Genomic DNA, 18353 nt, shown 5'->3' with positions numbered 1-18353 from the left:
GAGACGTATGGAATAATGACTGCTCCTGAAGGCCTGCAGGTCGAGTCTAGAGGATCCCGCCGGTGCTTAAAGAGTATCCTCAGGGAGCTTCGAAGCCAAAAAGCATGGCCACCACGCAGCGTACGCAAAGGAAGCACGTTTCATTCACTAGCATGCTTAGGGAGCGTAATTCTCTCCGGTAATGAGGCAGCCTACTCCGATTGTATAGATGTAGTCCCGCGCGTCATAGTAATGCACAATTGGATGTGGTGGAAAGTTGGTAGGTCCTAAGTACTTGTAGGTGCCTGGGCTTCTTTCTAGATACAGAGAGATGGACAGGTTAACTAACCTCTTTACGCAGATCGTTACGTCCACTCCACGAACTTTATCAACTCAATCTGATACCTTGCTAATGACGTTCATTCCTCACTCATGCACTCTCATCCATTCAGATCAAAAGACCGTTCTACCCACGTCCATTTAAGAGTTCAAATTTTCTTCAAGAGACCGAATTTACTATATCATCCGGGCTCACCTGTCAGGGACGACGCAGCAAGATTTTCTTTTCTTTTCTTTTCTTTTCTTTTCTTCTCTTTTTTCTTTTTTTTCCCTTTTCCTCCCCTTTCTTTTCTTCTTTCCCCTTCTCGTCTTTTCTTCATCACAAGGCGCGAAACAGATTTCTTCAGCAAAGTGACGTATGTGGCTTTCTCGCGATCGAAGGCTGCGAGCTAGCTTAGCTCCTCGCTGGGTTTTTTTCTCTGCAGGGCCAGCTGACGGCTGTTTGGGTTTGATGGAGGCAAACAAAGGAGGGATTGGAAAAAAAAATAAAAAATAAAAAAAAGTATGATCATAAGATCACAGCTTAATTTAGTTCGTAGAACTCGTTTCGTGGCGTGGAAATAAAATACAAGGATGAGATTTGCCTGTCATTGACGACATTACCGGCTCTTACGGGGGTTTTGTTTTTGAAATTATGTCTGTTCGCCTTTCGAGTTTGTGGTGATGGGAAGGGGTTTTTTCTTTATTTCTGCCTGGTCGATTAATTGTCTCTTATCTCTCCCTTTATTCTTTTATGAGAAGTTGAAGGATCGGTCAGTTGCGGATAACGTCCATTTATTTACCCCTGGCTCGACATAATTTGTTAATAATACAACGCAGACATGGAATTGGATTTTAAAAGCATCCCACGCAGAATCCCTAGCTCGGTAACTCCATTGCCAGAGAAAGACAGGTGTGGCAGTCGTCGCACACACACACATACATCCCCCTCCCCTCCTATAAACTCCTCGCGGCAAAAACAGCAAATTGTGATTAAAAAATATACAAGCAATCAACCTTAACTCCCAGCTGGCACAGTGGACGGCGGATATACAGCGCCAACTCGTTAAGAAACCTCGCAAGTCTCAATTTCATCGGCCCCATCATTCTATCCACCCATCTCGCCTCGTGGCAAATCGCTCTGACTCTTCCTGGCCAATTTCAACTTCAGTTTTTGCCTCTCCGCCCATTCGCGGCTAGCTATCCTGCCGCGCTCCGCCGCTTCAGTCCGTGCTCTTCTCGCCGCCTCCTCCTTCTCCCGCCTTTCGCGGTCTCGTTCAATTTCATGAATCCGGTCGCGCGCAAAAATCTCCTTCCCGCGCGATCTTTGCACGAGGGGTGTGGCATCAGCCGCCCTCGGGCAGGATGTCGCAGGGGTGATTGGGGATCTGGAAGACGAAACTGGTGACATCTCACTTCGCTGCTTATCGCGATCCTTTCCGGGGGATTTGTTGGGCGGGCTTGAAACCCCATTTGCAATGTCCTGATTCGCAGGTCGTGCTGGAGTACTTGCGGACGTCGTCACTGATTTCCCTGTAGCATTCGTGCCTGGCTGCGTATGACTGGACGCGGCACTCCTTGTCATAGCAGTACCTAAAGAGCTGGTTCGGGTAGACTCAGGCCTGCTAGCCCTTGTCGAGTTCAATGATGTATGCCTTTTAGAGTTATCAGGGTGGGCGTTTATTATGTTTAACGCTTCCTCTGCTTTAAGTGTCGTGCGACTCCGGCTTGCAATCGTTTCCTTCACCGGAAAGGATGGCGAAGAGTAGTTTCGGGGCGTCCTCGCCTTAAACTCTCGCCGTCGCTGTAGTTCTTGTTCTTCCTGCTTCAATCGCTCTTCCCGCTGCGCTTTCTGGCGCCTGGATATGGCTTCTCCTGGCAATTCAAATGTTGGGCGTGTGGGCGGCTTGGTAGATTTAGATGGTGTAAATCCAGGTTTTGATATGCTAGCAATGGCGGTGGAATTTGCCCGGGTCTTATTTGCCCGGGACGTCAGTGTTGACGTGGTATTCGAAGGTAGGTTAGAATGGCTGCTTTTTCTGGATATACTGATACGGCGAGATCCTGAAGGGCCGGATTTACTTGCAACCCGATCCGAGTTCTTCGTTGAATGTGACGTAGTGACGGACGATAGCTTAGGTCTCATGGACAGCGGTTGAGATTGCTTTGCTCCTGTAAGTCGTGACCTCGACCCATTTTCGATATGTTGGCTCTGGAGGGTAGAATTATGCTTCTTGGAAGCTATGTTTGTTCCATTGCTTCGCGAGACATGGTTTCCGTCAGTTGGAGTACTTGCTCTCACAGGAGAGTCAAGCCCGTTCTCCTCCATGACCGGCAGGGATTGTCCAATCTGTTCAAGAGCATCTTCAAGGGCATCTATAGCCTCCAAGGGGTCCTCGAATTCCTGGAAATCTCTGGCCTGGCAATGAGACGTATATGGCATGGATCGTGCGGCCTGATCTGCCCATTTGCCATTGTTATTTGATTTGAAAGCTGAACGTGAAATAATGGATTGCACGAATGAATCCTCGTCATCGCTAGCTAGTCCCTCCTTTACCGGACTTTTATGCAACTCTGGATCGAACCGTGGAGTCTGGGCAATTTGCGATGGAACTAGCTGTGGAGGTTGCGTTTTGGGGGAAATTTGTTCCCCTACGGCTTGGGACATTGGGTTTGGGGATATTATATCTACTGAAGGTATCTGTTAGTGTATACGTTTAACATAGTATCCCAAGTAATCAAAATAAAAGCAATCAAAAAAGGGTCATAGAAACCAACAAAATCAAGTTTTTACCCGCCTTTTTGTCTTCGTTGACTGTCTTCCATGTCGTTGCTGTTGGCGCAGGTGGGAGGGGTTTGGATGTCGTCTCTGTCGACTCCACTCAACAATGTAGTCCTAAATACCTTTATCCCAAGTTCTTCCGGGTTTATGAGGTCTTTGATGCTTCGAGATCTTTTCACAACCATCGGTCTTGTAGTATGGTTATTATTGGCAATCTCGTCTGTTGGTCGTGTCACTTTTGAGGAGATGGGTATTTTCTTTGGCGGGATCGGAGTAGAGTGGTAATTACCAGTTGTTTCTCCGAGAGGATTCCGTACACTGTCAAGTTTTGATGTAATATTCGAAGCTTCAACAGAAGAAGTATAGAGTGGGTTTGTAGGGTTCTTTATATCATGAGTGTTGTTGCGGCGCGAAACAGCGCGTGTGATGTAAGGCATTATAGAACTATGACTGTGTTCTGGGAATATTGAGCTAGATCGATGAATGGTAGCCTGGTCTTGACATCTAGAATTAGAACCATTTCACTGTATGTCTCCCAGTCTCAATTGTATTTTGTTGGTCTGGCAGACGGCTTGGACAGTGAATCCCGTATCACCGAGAACAAGAGATTACGCAAATAATTCCCGTAGCGTTATGTCAATTAAATATGGGCTATGAAACTAGCCAGAGGCAGGCCAACAGAAGGGAGTTCCAAGGCTTCTTGGAGGCTTCACAGAGGGCTGGATGATCGGGAACAAGTGTGATATAAATAAGGGGGAATTGACGCTGGACGCAAAGGACGCTGTTGATAGGGCAACCAACCGTGGCTAGTGTCTGGGCGGTGGGTACGGCCCGCTCAATAAGGCATCGTATCTTGTTTCCCCCCATAGATCACCCCGCATTGTGGAATCAGTGGAATAGAGGTCACCGAAGGAAAATAAATGCCATATGATTTCATGGTTGCACTATCAGTCCTCGTGATGATTGACTGTTCCGCCTCCAATCTTGGTTTGCACAAAACAAATCTGGACGAGAACGTTCAAAATAAATCCTCATAAACTGTCATATACCCATTGCCTCTTTATCTTCGATTAAATCTATCTACATAGAACGCCTATACAACCCGGGCATGCTAAACATATAATGTCGTACAGTACATGTACAGTACGAAGGTGTAAAAATGGAATCATCACAGCATTTAATCATCTACATCCATGCTCAGGCCAGTGGATCCTTCCAGATATTTGCGATGTGCCTGGCTATTCGGCTGGGATTCGAACCAGTGTTGACGGAAGAGGGATTTGTTGTTGGTCGTTTTTCTCAGTTTCCTTTCTGTCGCTATGAGGACCGCGTTCACTTGCAGCAGCTACTTTGGCTAAATATCTACAATCAGCCTCTGTATATTTTGTATCAGTTTATTTTCGTGAACTCACTGGATGCCATGCTGATTGCACTGAGAACATTGCCCCAATTAGCCATAACATATGCCACCGCTGATTGACATCAATGGTTAGTTTTTTCTTTGCGCCAGAGAGTATCTTTTCATTCATCCAGGGGGGGATATGCATGCAAGCCAACCTTCAGTCCCATCTTTGAGAGTAGCCAACTTCTCTCCCAGTTCCTCCATTTGTGATGCCAATGCGCCGCTCACATCACGGAGCTGCCTGAGGTTTTCAAGCTCGAGTTTTTTGGATGCTATTCGGGCTGCGAGAGGAGATGATTGCTGCGAGGAAAGAGGGTTAATTGAGGACTGGCGAAGGGAAGAAGAAGTCCCCGCGGAGGAAAATGCCGTTGGCCTGGACATTGCCTTCCAGCATTCTATGAGGAAGCAACGTCAACTGGACTTGTTTGGTGCAACTCGCCAAATTCATGATGAATGTTGAGGAGGATAACATGATAAGCGATATCAACACGTGACCCATTTGTCTATTCCAGCAACCAGACTAACTGCTTCTGGTCAAATGTCAACAAAGCCGCTCGTTATTGTTTTTGTCGCCTCGCCACAGCAAACGTCGAAATCAGTCCAACATTTTCCAACGACCTCCGACTGCAGAGAAGTCGAAACCAGAACTCCGGGATAATAACTATTTGGCTTATTTTTAACCGATTCCCTAACCTGCCTATAATTAATGTCCCAACCAGCTTTGTTCTGTTTCACTCCTCTTTTACCAGTTTTGACTCGACAATTGACTCTTCACAACCTACAACTATGGCGAGGTTGAATGATCTCCCCGCGGCTGCAGAATCCGTCGAGTCTTGTATGTCCTTATCGGATCCTCTATGTTTATGAGTCTCCAAAGATGTCCCACTGACTTGGGAACTCTTACTAGTAAAACGTCGGTTCATAAGGCAAAATCGCGAAATTGCCCGTGCGAACTCTATACAGTCCCTCCGCATACGCACTCTGGAATCCGAAGTCTCTCGCCTCCTTGTGGAAAATGCGGCCCTCCGTGAAGAAGCCATTGCTGCGAATCAAGAACTTGAAAAGTTGAAACATGATGGACAATTGGGCTGTGAAATCGATAATCTGAAATCGCAATTGGATGCAAAGCTGGCTGAATTTGGAAGCTTGATTGCAGACTTGGGTTCATTGCCTCGAAGAAGAGGTTTGCTCTCCAAGCCAAAGCGAAGATCCATTGATGGAGAGTTCCAAATTTCTCCGGAAACGGCTCGTCGGAGGTCTTTAATGAAAGCTGCTCGGCAGGTGACGGATGAGAGCCGACTTCCTGCTATTATGGAGGACAAATTTTACCCTAGATTAACGCTAGAGTAAGGATATACTATGATTTGACCCTCATCTCCAAGATGGGTATGCTAATGGAATTTACAGAAGTGAGGATTTTGCCGATCTAGTAGGTATTGAGGGTGGAGAAAACGATTCGCCTGGTGTAACTTCCACGCCAATTCCACAACCAACAATGTCGAAGACGATGGATCCCCCGGCGGATGAAGAGTCCTCGACAATTTCCACGGCCAACGAAAACCCAATTCAACCCTCGCCGTCCATGTCGAACTTGGGAGCGAGGAGAAGCAAAAGGGATAGTTCCCTGCTAAACAGTACCCCTCGAAGTAAGGATGTTGAAACCAATGAGCAAGATTTTGTGCCGATACATATTTCAAAATCCGGATCAAAGCGCAAACTTAGCGTACGGGATGATGATGACTTGATGTCCCAACCCTTCAATCACCATGATGATTTCCAATACACTCGACTAGCTGGAGCATCCAACTACACTTCAAGACACACCAGCGTAGAATTCGAAAAAACACCAACGAAAACCAACGCGAGCAAGCCGGAAAGTCGAAAAGTGGAGAGAACCACTGTTCGTCGTGCTCTAGGGCCAAGTATGCTTCAACCATACCCGTTATTTCAAGAACTAGGCTAATATGTTGATACATAGAAAGCACAAATATCACTCAAAGGACCTCTTCTCCTACCAAAAAGAATTCCGGCACTGGAGATTGGGAAAAGGATATCCCGAAACCTAATCCTAAACTCCCAAGGAATAGAAGCCACGATGCGATTGACAAATCGATTCGGGCGGTACCGTCTACCATCAAACAGACGAAGCAGGATGTTGTAGATATTAACATAATGCCGGAGCAACCTCCCGCCGAGGAAAACAGGGACATTACCCACAGTCTCCTTGCTGAAGGTGATACCACTTCTTTTGCATCTACGAATCCCTCTGAAACTCGTTTAGAACCAAGAGATACGTCACCCGTACCGGCGATTGGGATGACTCGTCCGCCCCGCCGGTCTCGTGGCTCTATAAGCTACGCAGAGCCAAATCTTAGGGATAAAATGCGGCGGCCTACTAAGGAGCTTGTAGATGCTGTTAGTGGTGATGCTCGCTTCAGGAGATCTTCGAAGTCTGATCTCGACTTGGCCAAGGAAAGGTGTGGTGAAGGAAATAGCCATGATTCTTATGCATCTTCAATGGCGTATAATGATTCATGTGCGAGTTTTCTCGGAGGAAAAGACCGAAATATGATGATTGACTTGCCGTCCAATGTCACCGCAAACAGGAAACGCCGGACACTCTCCGCAAATAAATTCGACTTCGTAACTACCCCAGAAACGGGTCCGTCGACGTCAAGCGTGGCTATATCAACTCTTATGGCGGGAAGTAAAGGGAGAAGCAATCGAGAGAGAGATGTTTCTGAAAGCTCCGTCGATTATGAACAAGATGTTGGTCTTCGGAATAGTTCGACTCGGACTTCTCGACGGCATTCCTCCAATCCCGCTACTAGTGGAACCCACTCAAGGTCACGTAGAAGTCAAAGTTCTACTACTCTCGCAAAAGAAAACGCCGTGGACGCCGAGGCAGTACTGGAATCGGCAAGGGTCAAGGCGAGTAACAAACGGAGTGACGATTATCACCAGTATGCTTCTTCCTCATCCACCACCTCCTCTTCCAATCTACGATCCATGAAGGGCGCGTCCGAATTCGATCATGATGTGTTCCTCGATGGGCATGAAGGGGCATCCGATGTTAAGAGGGTAGAGCGACTTGCGACATCGAGGCGGCGGAGTATGATGCTGTGAAAGATACTTCGGACGATATATATAAATTTCTTCACTTTTACCACTCTGGTTGAATTTGGAAGCGGAGAGGGAGGGATGGTTGATTGAGGATCTAAGCCGTTGTAAGGACGACTGACTCCTGATTACTTTTCCTTTCATGTATGTTGTTTTTAATAATTTATAATACCCATAACGCCCATCCTTACACCATTCCCTATTAGATTACCCTTCTTAAGCAGTTCCCTTCCTTTCCTCTTTTTGTCTTGCCTTGCTATTACGGTGCGTTTTTTCTCCCTAGCGGAGATAAAAAGCCAAAACTTGAGCGGTGTTTGAGCCTAATAAGCAATTGTTTGTCTGAGCACAGTTCACAAAAAATACCTTCTCGTTTTTTTTTCTATATTTTTTACATCAACGAAAAATGATAGAGAGGCGCATTATACAGTACATACATATGTGATACCCCAAGACCATGCTAGCCTACTTTCCTGAACATGTTCTTCTTTCATCAGTAGAAGAAAAAACCGTCGGAAATGTATGGGATGGGCTCAATCAAACGTGGGATTAAGCCAAAAATAAATAAATAAATAAAAATAAAAATAAAAAGTAAGAAGAAAGTTGCGAAATCCTCGATCGTTCTGGGGTCATCAAAATGGTATGTATATACATTGGTATTTCTAACTCACTCTATCGGTGCGCTATACGACGCACACGGGGTCTTGAACCACCAAGGAGGGGCTTTGTACTTGACCAAAACAAAAAGACGAAGCGAGAGAACGTATAGGGAGACGAGGATAATGCTCCCTACCTAAAGAATCACGGGGACGCCAATTCCCCATGTTTGTTTGTATGCCTGTATGTGCACATGTCCGCCCCGCACACAAAAACCCATCAATGCAAATCATAACACATTCATTCGTCCCATAAAAGAAAACATATGGTGCAAAAAGAGTTCCAGAGGATTTACTGGTCAACCGTAGGAAGGGCAAAGAAGAAGACCCGCGGGGTGGGGGAAGGGATATGGCTTATTAGAGAATAACCAGAGTCCCTCGCAAAAAGCTCTGGAACTTTTTGAAAACTGAATTGCGGAAATATGTTTCAAAATTGACGGCGACGGACTACTGCCCTGCAGTCCTCCCTGCTTTTTGCCCTTCTCTTTATCGTACTGCCATATTCATTCCTTTTTCTTAGAGCGAAACTTCGGCATACGCTCATACGCGTTTGGCCGCCGCTGACGATGCTGACGATGTATCTGTATCTGCCTGCGTTTATTCGCATCACTGCTACCGCTATCGCAACAGTTGTCGCTATCGGTCCCAGCATGACTGTCATCACACCCTTCATGTCCCGAAGGTCCATCTTGCTGAGAGCTGCTAGTATCGTGCAGCCTATGCTGGTGACAATGCATACGGTTAGCAGGTAGGCGGCCACTGGCCATCCTGGCTTCGCCAGTGTCAGCATCGCTGTCGCTGTCGCTGTCACCGGAGTCTGAAGAAGAGTCTGACGAGGATTCGGAGCTACTTTCGCCTACCGGCCGGGCTTTATGGTAGATGCAGCAGACTAGACAACGAAGTTAATGACTGATGGATTAATTGGTTGGTTGACTGGTGGAGGCAGGGGGGATGGGGAAAGGAAGTGGAGCCTGAATGACGACGGGGCTATGAGATATGCAGCTTGAAGGAGATCAAAGAGCGGAAAACCCGCTGCATTTAAAGGGATTCCCAAGTGATAAAAAGAAGAAGAAGAAGAAAATTGACATCTACACACCCTTCGAACTCTTCCTCCCCAATCCCTCATTGTCTACCACATCCTCCGCCCAGCGTATGCTCCTTCTAGTAACCTGATCCGTCCCCGTCCCCGATGCCGTTTCCGCCGTATTATCCGCCTCAGCTCTTAACCTCAAGCGCCCTGTTATTATAAACTGTCGTTGTTGTTGGTGTTGTTGTTGCAGCCCGCCAGTCGTCTCCCCTTGGGTAATTGTGCTGGTGCTGCTGGTGGCCCCCGCTGTACGAAGCCTTTGCGTCATTGCTCCTCTGTCTCTAGACATTGTATGGCTGCTGTCCCCAAGAGGGGCTAGATCGCGCTGAGATTGATAAAGGATTGGTAGAGCGGGTGCGCGGTATGTGACGCGAAGGGGCGTGTAGGAATATCACGGGTTCACTTGGAGGAATGGCGGGCTGTGTTGGATGTATCGTATATCATATAAATCCTGTGTTGGATTGGAAGAGTGGCAAGTATGAGAGGTTGGTATCCAGTTCTGGCAGTCACGTGGATCATCTCATAGGAAAAATTGACTCGCGGGTTACAGTGGAAGGAGTGTGAATCATGCATGTATATATGTATATATATATATCTCTTGAGGAATAGGTGGCTACCTTAAGGATTGGTCTTTTTTGGCGTAGTGGTAAAGCCTTCCTACAGGATTGCATGTTTTACAAGGAGTTCTAGCACGATTGAACCGGGGATCAAATAACTAAATATCTTTTCTTCCCAGGGGGAATCAATTAAATTTTTCTGAAAAATGTAAAAAAAATAAAAATAAAAATAAAGAATATAACAATTCCAATCCGGTCACTTCGAGTTCCTTTGTCATTTCCACTCTTTCTCTCCTCCCCCATTTTCATTGTATAACTTTTCTTTTTTGAAGGTCTGACTGAATGCAGCCAGCATCCGCTTTTTCCTCAATCATTTTTAAACCAGCCATTATTATTAACCTTGGATAGTAAAACAAAATAATATCCTAGTACAGGTATCAGCGGCAGCAGTAACGGTATCGCGTCAAGGTAAAACAGAGGAAGTCAGTCCTCTTCTCCATACAACATAAAAAGAACCCTGACCCTTTGAAAAACTTCCACCGACCAAGCTGTGGAACAGGTACGCATCATTGAGCTGAGCTGAGCGGCTCCCTCTTCTGTTTTCCATTATTTTAAAGTAGGAAAGGTCCAGAGAGCAAATATAAAAGAAGAAGAAAAGAAAAGAAAAGAGGGAGAGAAAAATACCAATCAACCAAATGATAACTTGAAATCGCTACCGATCATCGTGAAAAACTTCAAAAAAAACTTTCCTATTTTTCTGATTCTCTGATGTTATCTGATATCTTTTTTTGTAAAAAAAAAAGAAAAAAAGAAGTAAACAAACAAGTAGTCAACAGCGGTACAAGGCCCAACCATCTAAGCCATCCTTATTATGATCTGTGCCCGCTGCTGATTGACGATGGTGAGAAAGGGAGGAAGAAATAGGCGACTGGGAAGAAACTGTAAAATCCCCCACCTCCACCTGCACACCCGCTGGAGCAACTTCTGCCCGGAGCTCTTCGTCCAGTCACAACTCCTCCTCCTGATCCATCTCAGCCGGCTTCAACAGTCCACCAACTTTCATCTGCCGATCCCGCTCGGCCATCTTGGCGTCTCGAAGCGCCTGCTCGCGCTCCTCGGCATATAACTCGGCGTTGTCGCCAGCAAATTCTTTTAGGGAGATTAAGAAGTCGCGAAGGTGCGTTTTGAATTTGTTGAAATCGTCGTTGAAATCAAAGAGGCCGTCAACGAATTTATCTATTTGGGATCTGTGGGGTTTAATGTATAATGATTAGGAATGCGCTGCAGAGACACAGAGAAAGATGAAGGCTATGCTATATATCTAGCTTAAGCTATTACTCACTGATTTAGATTCAGGAACGTAAGATTCTTCTTCAAATATGCCGTTAGGAGGTCTCTATTGGAACTTTGGTCCGTTTCATCCGCCGGAAGTATGCGCCCGGGGATCTTGTCGATTTTGACAAGATAAAGCATACGAGAAAGAAGCATAGCCTGGTTTTTGAACCCTATAAAACAGAAAACGGAAATTAGCAAAATTGGGAACAGATTTAACGCACTACCCCCTATATTCGGCACCGAGGACAAGGGGGAAAAAATCGAATGGACATACCAGCTTTATGACTACTATCAGTAAGAACGGCAAAGACATTTTGAAGGATAGGCATGTAAAATTGCTTGAAGAAATGGCTCGATATTTGAGGGTCCGTTTCGGTCATATTATTCACCAGCTCAAGGAATATTGTCAAGGCGGTATTTTCCACCTCTCTGTCATCATGCTTGCTCGCCTTCTCGACCGATTCGATTACATACTTGAATTGGTTTTCGCTGAGTCGTATGAGGGAGGGGAAACAGTAAAGATTAATGGCCTGGAGGAGCTTGAAGTGCTCCACGTAGTGTTCGGGATATTTGTGGGAGTCGGCGTCCAGCATTGCTTGCGTACATGCGAATACACATTCCATGATAAGGGGAACTTTGTCGTCCATAAGATTCTGTCGTATTGTTAGCTTTGCTGCAAATGGAGTGGAATGAGTCCTGTCGAAGGACAATAGAAGAAGAGGACTTACATGAAGTTTGTGGATGAGGGTTGTCATAACGTTGAGGACCTCAGCTTCCCGAGCATCGGGAACATTGTTGTTGTAATCCACAAGGACAGCATCCAACAAAGGAGGTACCATATTGGTATTAACCATTTCCAAATCGTCTGCCTTTTCCACGTAGGTGCCTATAAGCTTCAGGATCTCCTTCTTGATCGTCCGCAGGCCCCGAACCTTGGGCATTTTTGTGGCATTTTCTCCTGAATGGTAAAAAATGGGGTTAATATCGGACAAACTCATAATTAGCTATTAAAACAAGGGAAAGAACTCACCACCCCTCGCAACAGCATCAGATATAAGTGGGCTTGTCGCTCTATACATATTGAGCATATCATGATAGATACGGCCTATCTGTGAGTCGAAGAAACTCCCAATTGACGAACACGCGGCAACGTTCGTCTTCATAATATTACCAATAATCTTGATGGTCTCCGGATCTTCCAGAATGGATGGATTCTGCGTGGCTTGGCTGATAATCGCATCCCAGGCTGAATTCGGAAGCGCCATAAGGTTCTCAATCAGCCGATCTTGAAGGCTCTTCTGGCCCTGCGCTGAAATCATATAGCCACAGGCCTCGTAGAAGGTATGAATTTGTTGTGGGGAGAGGTCGCAGGTGATTTTCCGCATAGTTCGGACGATTTCTTCGATAAACGGCTCGCTCTCGCCAGGTTGAAGAGCGACGAAATGGCGCTTGCACTTGTTGGCAATTTTGATAAACGTATCGCAGGCCATATCCTGGACACCTATTGGATTTTTTTCATATGAGCTCCTTTTCTTTGCTGGGGATCACGGATCGAAAAGACTCACCTTCATGCGTCTCATGCATGAACTCGAACAGCTTGTTCACTACCGTCTTCAAAAATTTCCAATGCGCCTTTAAAAACCGAGGATACTGTCCAACTATGTACATGATATTACTCGCCACGACAGCCTTGTTGTCTTTGCCCCGTTTCATTTCCGTCAGGCCAAGCAGGTCTTTGATAACGGTGACGAGAAAGCGTTTTTCGGTCTCCTCATTCATCGCGCCGGATATGGAGCCGATCGCCCAGCACAGCGTATTGCAGTTCGCCCATGACCATTCGGAGCCGTCCACTTGCTTGGCCAATTTATCCGCCATAATGTTTTCAGTGTCCACCACGTCCAAATGGGTCAGGTATACCAGACACTCCCGCGTGGTCTTGTAGAGTTGAATGGTGTCACTCTCTTTGACGAATTCACGCACAATTTCACCCTCATCATTTTCCACGATTAGAACTTCCTCAGGCCTCACCATCTTCTCTATCATCACTACCCTCAGCTCTGATAGGACCTCCTGATATTTGTGTTTTCGGAGGGGGTAGTTGGCTAGGGTGCTAGGATTCGGAGCCCCTCCATTCGAAAGGCCGCTGACGCCCATATTGACTAAGGGGTTGATATCTGTGATCGGGAGCTGTTGCATTTCCTCATACAATTCCTGCACTAGCTTTGTCCAGTACTCGAGGCAGATCTTGAAAATTTCCCTGTCATCGATCTTGCTAATGCAGATAAGGTAATAATGCGCACGGATGAGGATATTGGTATCGGGTAGTTTTTCGAGGAGCTAAAAATAAAAAAGAACGAATGAGGTATCAGGAACAGTCAGCATTAGGATCTTCAATCACCAGAAAAGACGGCGGGTTAGATGAAAGGGTTAAAACCTACATTTAGGTGAACGCTGAAGAAGTTACAAAGGAAGAGGGTTAAATTCAGAATAAACTCTTGTTCACGAGAGTTGCTTGTGGCATATGTTTGCTTGAGATCCATCGGCGAGGGGATCATTTCCGATACCTTCACCATTGTATTCGTAAACATCTGCACAAGCGTCTCGTCAAATAGATACTGCGACCCAATTTGCACACTCCCAATCTCTGTTAGACACTTGAGTGTCAAGTTCATGAAATCGGGCACCATCAAAAACCTCTCAAGCAATTTGCTGATGATCTTCTGATCGAAGGCATATCCTAGCGGAATCCAGTTCAAAAAGCGAAGTAATGTTTCTAACGTGGCTTTGATGAGACTGCTCTGGTGCGCTTCTGCCAGAATTTGGGAAAAGAGGTTGAAAATCAGAGGGAATTCATTGCACATCGCCGTCTTCAGGCGCTTGGCCTTTTCGGAGATCATCTGGTCCTGAGAGAAATCGAACACTTCTTCCGATAGCAGCCGGAATATGGCCATGTTATTTTCACAAACAGACAGATTGGCAGGCGATGCCTCGGTGATCTCTTTGATGAAATTCGGCCAGTTATCCGGCCAATCCTGTTTCAATATGGATACCAGCACGAGATTGAGCTTGTTAAGGAATGCCCTTTCATTCTTTAGTTTCTCCTCCGTATTGGAATGCTCGATGATGCATTCGCAGATAAAATTGCGGATACCTGGTAATGCAGGTTAAAATTTAGCCACTGCAAATAAAGACGAAGGAAAAAGATAGACAAGATGGGAATATCTAGCTACCTTGACGTTGCACAAGCGGAAGGATATTCCATCTTGTCGTGATAAGATCATCCAATACCTGTAAACCGAGATCTATGGCAACAAATTAGCCCACAACATGTCCCCCGGACGCGTAGTATAATGCAAGAGCTGTACGGGGTCATTTTTTACATTTCGTGTAGACATATCCGGATTGTTGAAGGATGTCTGCGACGACGAGCCATGCATCGGGATTTTGCTTGAACTGTAGTTCCCCCAAAGTTATGTCAGATAAAAAGCCGTTTCACCAAATATCAAATCGAACTGGGGAGGGTCAAGAAGAAATGGCGGGCAGGGATGGGATAGTCACCTCAGTCAAGGCATATTCGGCTTGTTTTTGCTGCATAAGAGAGAAACGTAATTAGCAAAATGCCACACACTTGAAGAAGCTGCTCCTCCTCTGGGACTCGTTCGTTGCTTCCCCTTAGCTTTTTTGTGGGAGTTATCCATTGTATCTATCGACATAGATCTGGAGATAGGACCAAAATTTTGAAACAAAAGGGACTAAGAAGATAGAAAATAAGAAGAACACATACAACATCACCTTTCCCTTCATAGAAGGCCCGAACCGTATTATCTAGCTCTGTGATTGAAAACGACATGCCGCGCGCCCCCCAAGATTAAAAAACAACAACAAACAAACACACAAAAAAAAAGGACGGCAGAAGCAGGGGGCGTGCCCACTCAACAGAAGCCGTCTAGAATCTTGGGAGGTGAGGGATTCTGTCTGTTATATTTGGTAATTCGGTGTCTTTTTCTATTCCTCTCTGGTGGCCAAGGGCGGAGATTGCACGGAGGAGCTGCAGATGCTTTTCTTTGCTTTCTTTCCCCCCTTGTATTAAAGAAGAAAAGGGAAAGAAAGAAAAGACTCCGATTTTTCTTTTTTAAAGGTCGCAAAGAGCAAAGGTGCTGGAACGGGAGCTGGAGCTATGGTCTTGTCGAGGGGAGAACCGCCAGGGTGGTGTGGGGGGGGGGGAGGGGAGGGGAAGAGGAAGTTTGCCGATTTTCGCAATTGGGTATCTATTTGTCGGGAGGCGTTCAGCCCTGAGTCCCGTTTGCCTGGGGGCCCCTTTGAAACAGAACGGTGAGGCTTGTCAGCGTTGGTGTTGTGGTGTATATAGCAGCTGGAAACTGTTGTCAAAGCGGTGTCTGCCGAAACTAAGGTAGGTGAACATACCGAATGTGGAACGCGAAACACGGGCAGGTGGGTCAGATACAACGGGCCTAGGATATCAAAGCGGATTGGAAGGGGGGGAGAAGAAGAGAGTTGACAGTGAGAAAAGAGAGTAGCAAAGAGAACTAAGCAACGCGCGATGAGAATGGGAGAGAAGGAGAAAGGAAGAGACGAGAAATGAGGTTTGTGCTAACTCTTGGGACAGCGAACAGGCGGAGTTGATTGGGAAATGCAAACAAGGCTTGGGCTGCTGGGCTGAGGGGTGAAGCTTAGTCAGCCTTCGATCGATCTGTTGCCCCTCTTCCTCTGCTGTTGGAGTCGTATATACATGACAAGCGGGGATTAAATTCGGATAGTTCATCTTGATTTTGCTGTCTCGGAATAAAAAAGGGTGATTGATTATCCTCTACCATAGAGTAGACCAAGCAGATCTATATACGCCGCTGGAATCCCGTCATAGGCCACCACCACCTTCAACCTTGGTAAAGAGCAGAAACCGACGCAAAAGCAGAAAACAAAAAGGATATATATAGTATAACCGGTCAGCTTCTGTTAGATCGTAAGATTAAAACCCACGTAGCAGAATTCCACACTTGATTGTTATAATTTATAACGAAAGAAAACCCCATTTGAGAACCGAGGCCGTTAACGTTCATCCTCATCCATCAGCTCTGGCACAAATCATACTCAGCTATATACAATTCGTTTCTCTCAACGAATCCAAAACGTTAACCATGAAACATGAAGAGTAATCGCACATCATATCATCAGTCAATCAAACAGGCAAAAAGAAAGAGAGAGAGGCAGATAAAACGCATGTAGACGGTACGGATAAAAGGGGCTCCTCCCCTCACCGGGAGGAGAGACGATTGGCCTGCTATCAACCGACGGCAATTTCATTTCGGCAACAGTAAAAAGCCAAAAGGTAAAAGGACGGTTTTTTTCTTTCTTTTCTTCTTTTTTTAAAGCATGAGATGGGTGGTGAAGTGTTCGAACACTGAATAGAAACGTATCGAACGTGGTGTTGTGTATAAGCAGGAAAAGGGACAGGTGTAGTACGGGGAGATGAAGTGGCAACGCAACAATCGAGAACAAACGTCTTTTGAAAAGAAAGAAAAAAAACTCCAAAAAAAAAAAACTCCGAAAGGAAAACAATTTAAAAAAAAAAACAATAAATAGCAGTGAAAATACCATGTAAAAAGAGAGTGCAGAGAGAGCGAGAAACGTAAAAGAACGAGATAACCAACGGCTTGAAAAGAGGGGTCAAACACAATAAGTTAATATTAAACCCTTACAAATCGAGCATTGGAGCCAGCCAGCCAGAATTCGATTGCTGGAGGGAAAGGGGGGATGCAGACTTTGAAATGGACAATTTCAAACGACGGCAATGTCGTGTCTCCGGTTGTTGAACGAGGGCAGCCACTAAATATCATACATACATACGTGTATAATAATATTTAAGGGAAATTAGGCTTCAACCCTTGGAAACCGTACGGCAGTATTTGTTGCTTGACAACTTCTCCCGGGGCAATATACGCACCCCTCCCGAGACTCACACCGGGTAAAATTGTAGCCCCAGCGCCAATCCAACAGTCCTCAGCAATAACGACGGGGCGGCCCTGGTACTTGCTGCGAGAGCCCTTGCGATCCAGCATGCTTCCCATCGCCATGGATCCTAGGATCGTGACGTTGGGGCCGATCCATGTGTGCGCACCTATGTTGATCGGGCAATCATCCGCGAGCAGACAGTTTTCAGATATCAGTACGTCTTCCCCGATGTTGATGTTGTAGCCAAAATGACAGTTGAAAGGCGTTTCGACAATGGCACAAGGCCCCAAGGATCCTACGGGGGTATTGGGGCTTGGCTCGGCTTGCGGGTCTAATGGAGGCATTAGGACTTGTTGTAGGAGTCGCCGGCGCTCATCCGGGCTAATTCCTAGATTCGGATTGCTCGCGTTATTGTATCGCCATAACGCAGCCTTGCACCGTTCTCGCTCTCGGTTGAGCTGTGGGTCAAAATAATTCTGGTACGGTTCCCCGGCAAGCATTTTCTCCTTCTCGGTCTTGGTTGCCTCGAATGCCACGTGGGACTCCATGTTAAGAGCTAACCGAGCTTGAGCCGGGTAGTTGGTAGCGTCAACGTGGGGTTGTTGTTGTTGGTGTTTCGGACGCTGGTCGATATTGCCTTGAAAGACGGGCATTCCACGCTTCTGATGTGGAGCGCCATGGGACATTTCCCGCAGTGCGGAATGATAATCGGATTTTGGTTGCTCTGCACGAGAAATCTTATTAATACCAGGACCATCTCGAGATTGTCTTTGGGCAGGATGTTCCGGCGTGAAAGACGAGGGACCAGACGGCCAGGTAACATTCGACCACGAACCTCTAGATCCCACGCCAGCCACACTTGTGATGTGTTGCGAGGGAACATGAACATGCTCGATTTCGTCTACGGGGATAGGTCTAGACTTGCCATTATTTGTAGGTATTGCAGCAGGAGCCCTATCGTGTCTCTGGGGGCTCATGTCGGGAATGTAATGAGGTACCTCGGAATAGCCATCTTTGGCTTGGAGTGGAACAGGGGCTTTGGAAGTAGAGGGCTTCTGCCAAGTGCTTCGGGACGAATAACCTTCGCATAAAAAGCCACCGCGCAAACAGTTATTACCTGTTTAACAAAACCAACTGTTAGAACATCGTG

The 18353-nt window shown here is 46.2% G+C and overlaps 6 protein-coding genes across 6 annotated transcripts in view; 1 reads left to right on the top strand and 5 right to left on the bottom strand.

Moving 5' to 3' along the window:
- Positions 1–1281: 1281 nt before the first annotated feature.
- HCBG_05307 (uncharacterized protein) lies at positions 1282–2965 on the bottom strand (the record flags this gene model as incomplete). The annotated part of the gene is made up of 1 exon (XM_045432356.1): positions 1282–2965. One exon carries the CDS (start codon positions 2963–2965, stop codon positions 1406–1408), a length of 1560 nt encoding a protein of 519 aa, XP_045286472.1.
- A 122-nt stretch (positions 2966–3087) lies between these two features.
- Positions 3088–3516, bottom strand: HCBG_05306 (uncharacterized protein; the record flags this gene model as incomplete). The annotated part of the gene is made up of 1 exon (XM_045432355.1): positions 3088–3516. The coding sequence occupies one exon, from the start codon at positions 3514–3516 to the stop codon at positions 3088–3090; it is 429 nt and encodes a 142-aa protein (XP_045286471.1).
- Positions 3517–4238: 722 nt separating this feature from the next.
- Positions 4239–7607, top strand: HCBG_05305 (shugoshin; the record flags this gene model as incomplete). Its single annotated transcript, XM_045432354.1, has 6 exons — positions 4239–4456; positions 4677–4936; positions 5065–5316; positions 5389–5827; positions 5889–6403; positions 6460–7607. 6 exons carry the CDS (start codon positions 4239–4241, stop codon positions 7605–7607), a joined length of 2832 nt encoding a protein of 943 aa, XP_045286470.1.
- Positions 7608–8178: 571 nt separating this feature from the next.
- On the bottom strand, positions 8179–9784 carry HCBG_05304 (uncharacterized protein; the record flags this gene model as incomplete). The annotated part of the gene is made up of 2 exons (XM_045432353.1): positions 8179–9143; positions 9351–9784. The coding sequence occupies 2 exons, from the start codon at positions 9628–9630 to the stop codon at positions 8758–8760; spliced, it is 666 nt and encodes a 221-aa protein (XP_045286469.1).
- Positions 9785–10904: 1120 nt separating this feature from the next.
- Positions 10905–15083, bottom strand: HCBG_05303 (exportin KapK; the record flags this gene model as incomplete). Its single annotated transcript, XM_045432352.1, has 11 exons — positions 10905–11145; positions 11241–11403; positions 11508–11886; positions 11962–12191; positions 12264–12734; positions 12799–13570; positions 13672–14384; positions 14464–14535; positions 14614–14686; positions 14792–14821; positions 15018–15083. The coding sequence occupies 11 exons, from the start codon at positions 15081–15083 to the stop codon at positions 10905–10907; spliced, it is 3210 nt and encodes a 1069-aa protein (XP_045286468.1).
- A 2029-nt stretch (positions 15084–17112) lies between these two features.
- HCBG_05302 (C6 zinc finger domain-containing protein) overlaps positions 17113–18353 on the bottom strand; it is a gene marked incomplete at both ends in the record, with an annotated part of 2327 nt that continues 1086 nt past the window's right edge. Inside the window, one exon of the mRNA XM_045432351.1 lies at positions 17113–18320. Coding sequence (XP_045286467.1) covers positions 17113–18320 — 1208 coding nt within the window. The remainder of the gene's footprint in view (positions 18321–18353) is intronic.

This window comes from Histoplasma capsulatum, assembly GCF_000150115.1.
Source record: "Histoplasma capsulatum G186AR genomic scaffold supercont2.7, whole genome shotgun sequence".
In the NCBI taxonomy this organism is placed as follows: Eukaryota; Fungi; Ascomycota; class Eurotiomycetes; order Onygenales; family Ajellomycetaceae; genus Histoplasma; species Histoplasma capsulatum.
This window is presented reverse-complemented; position numbering and strand designations above follow the sequence as displayed.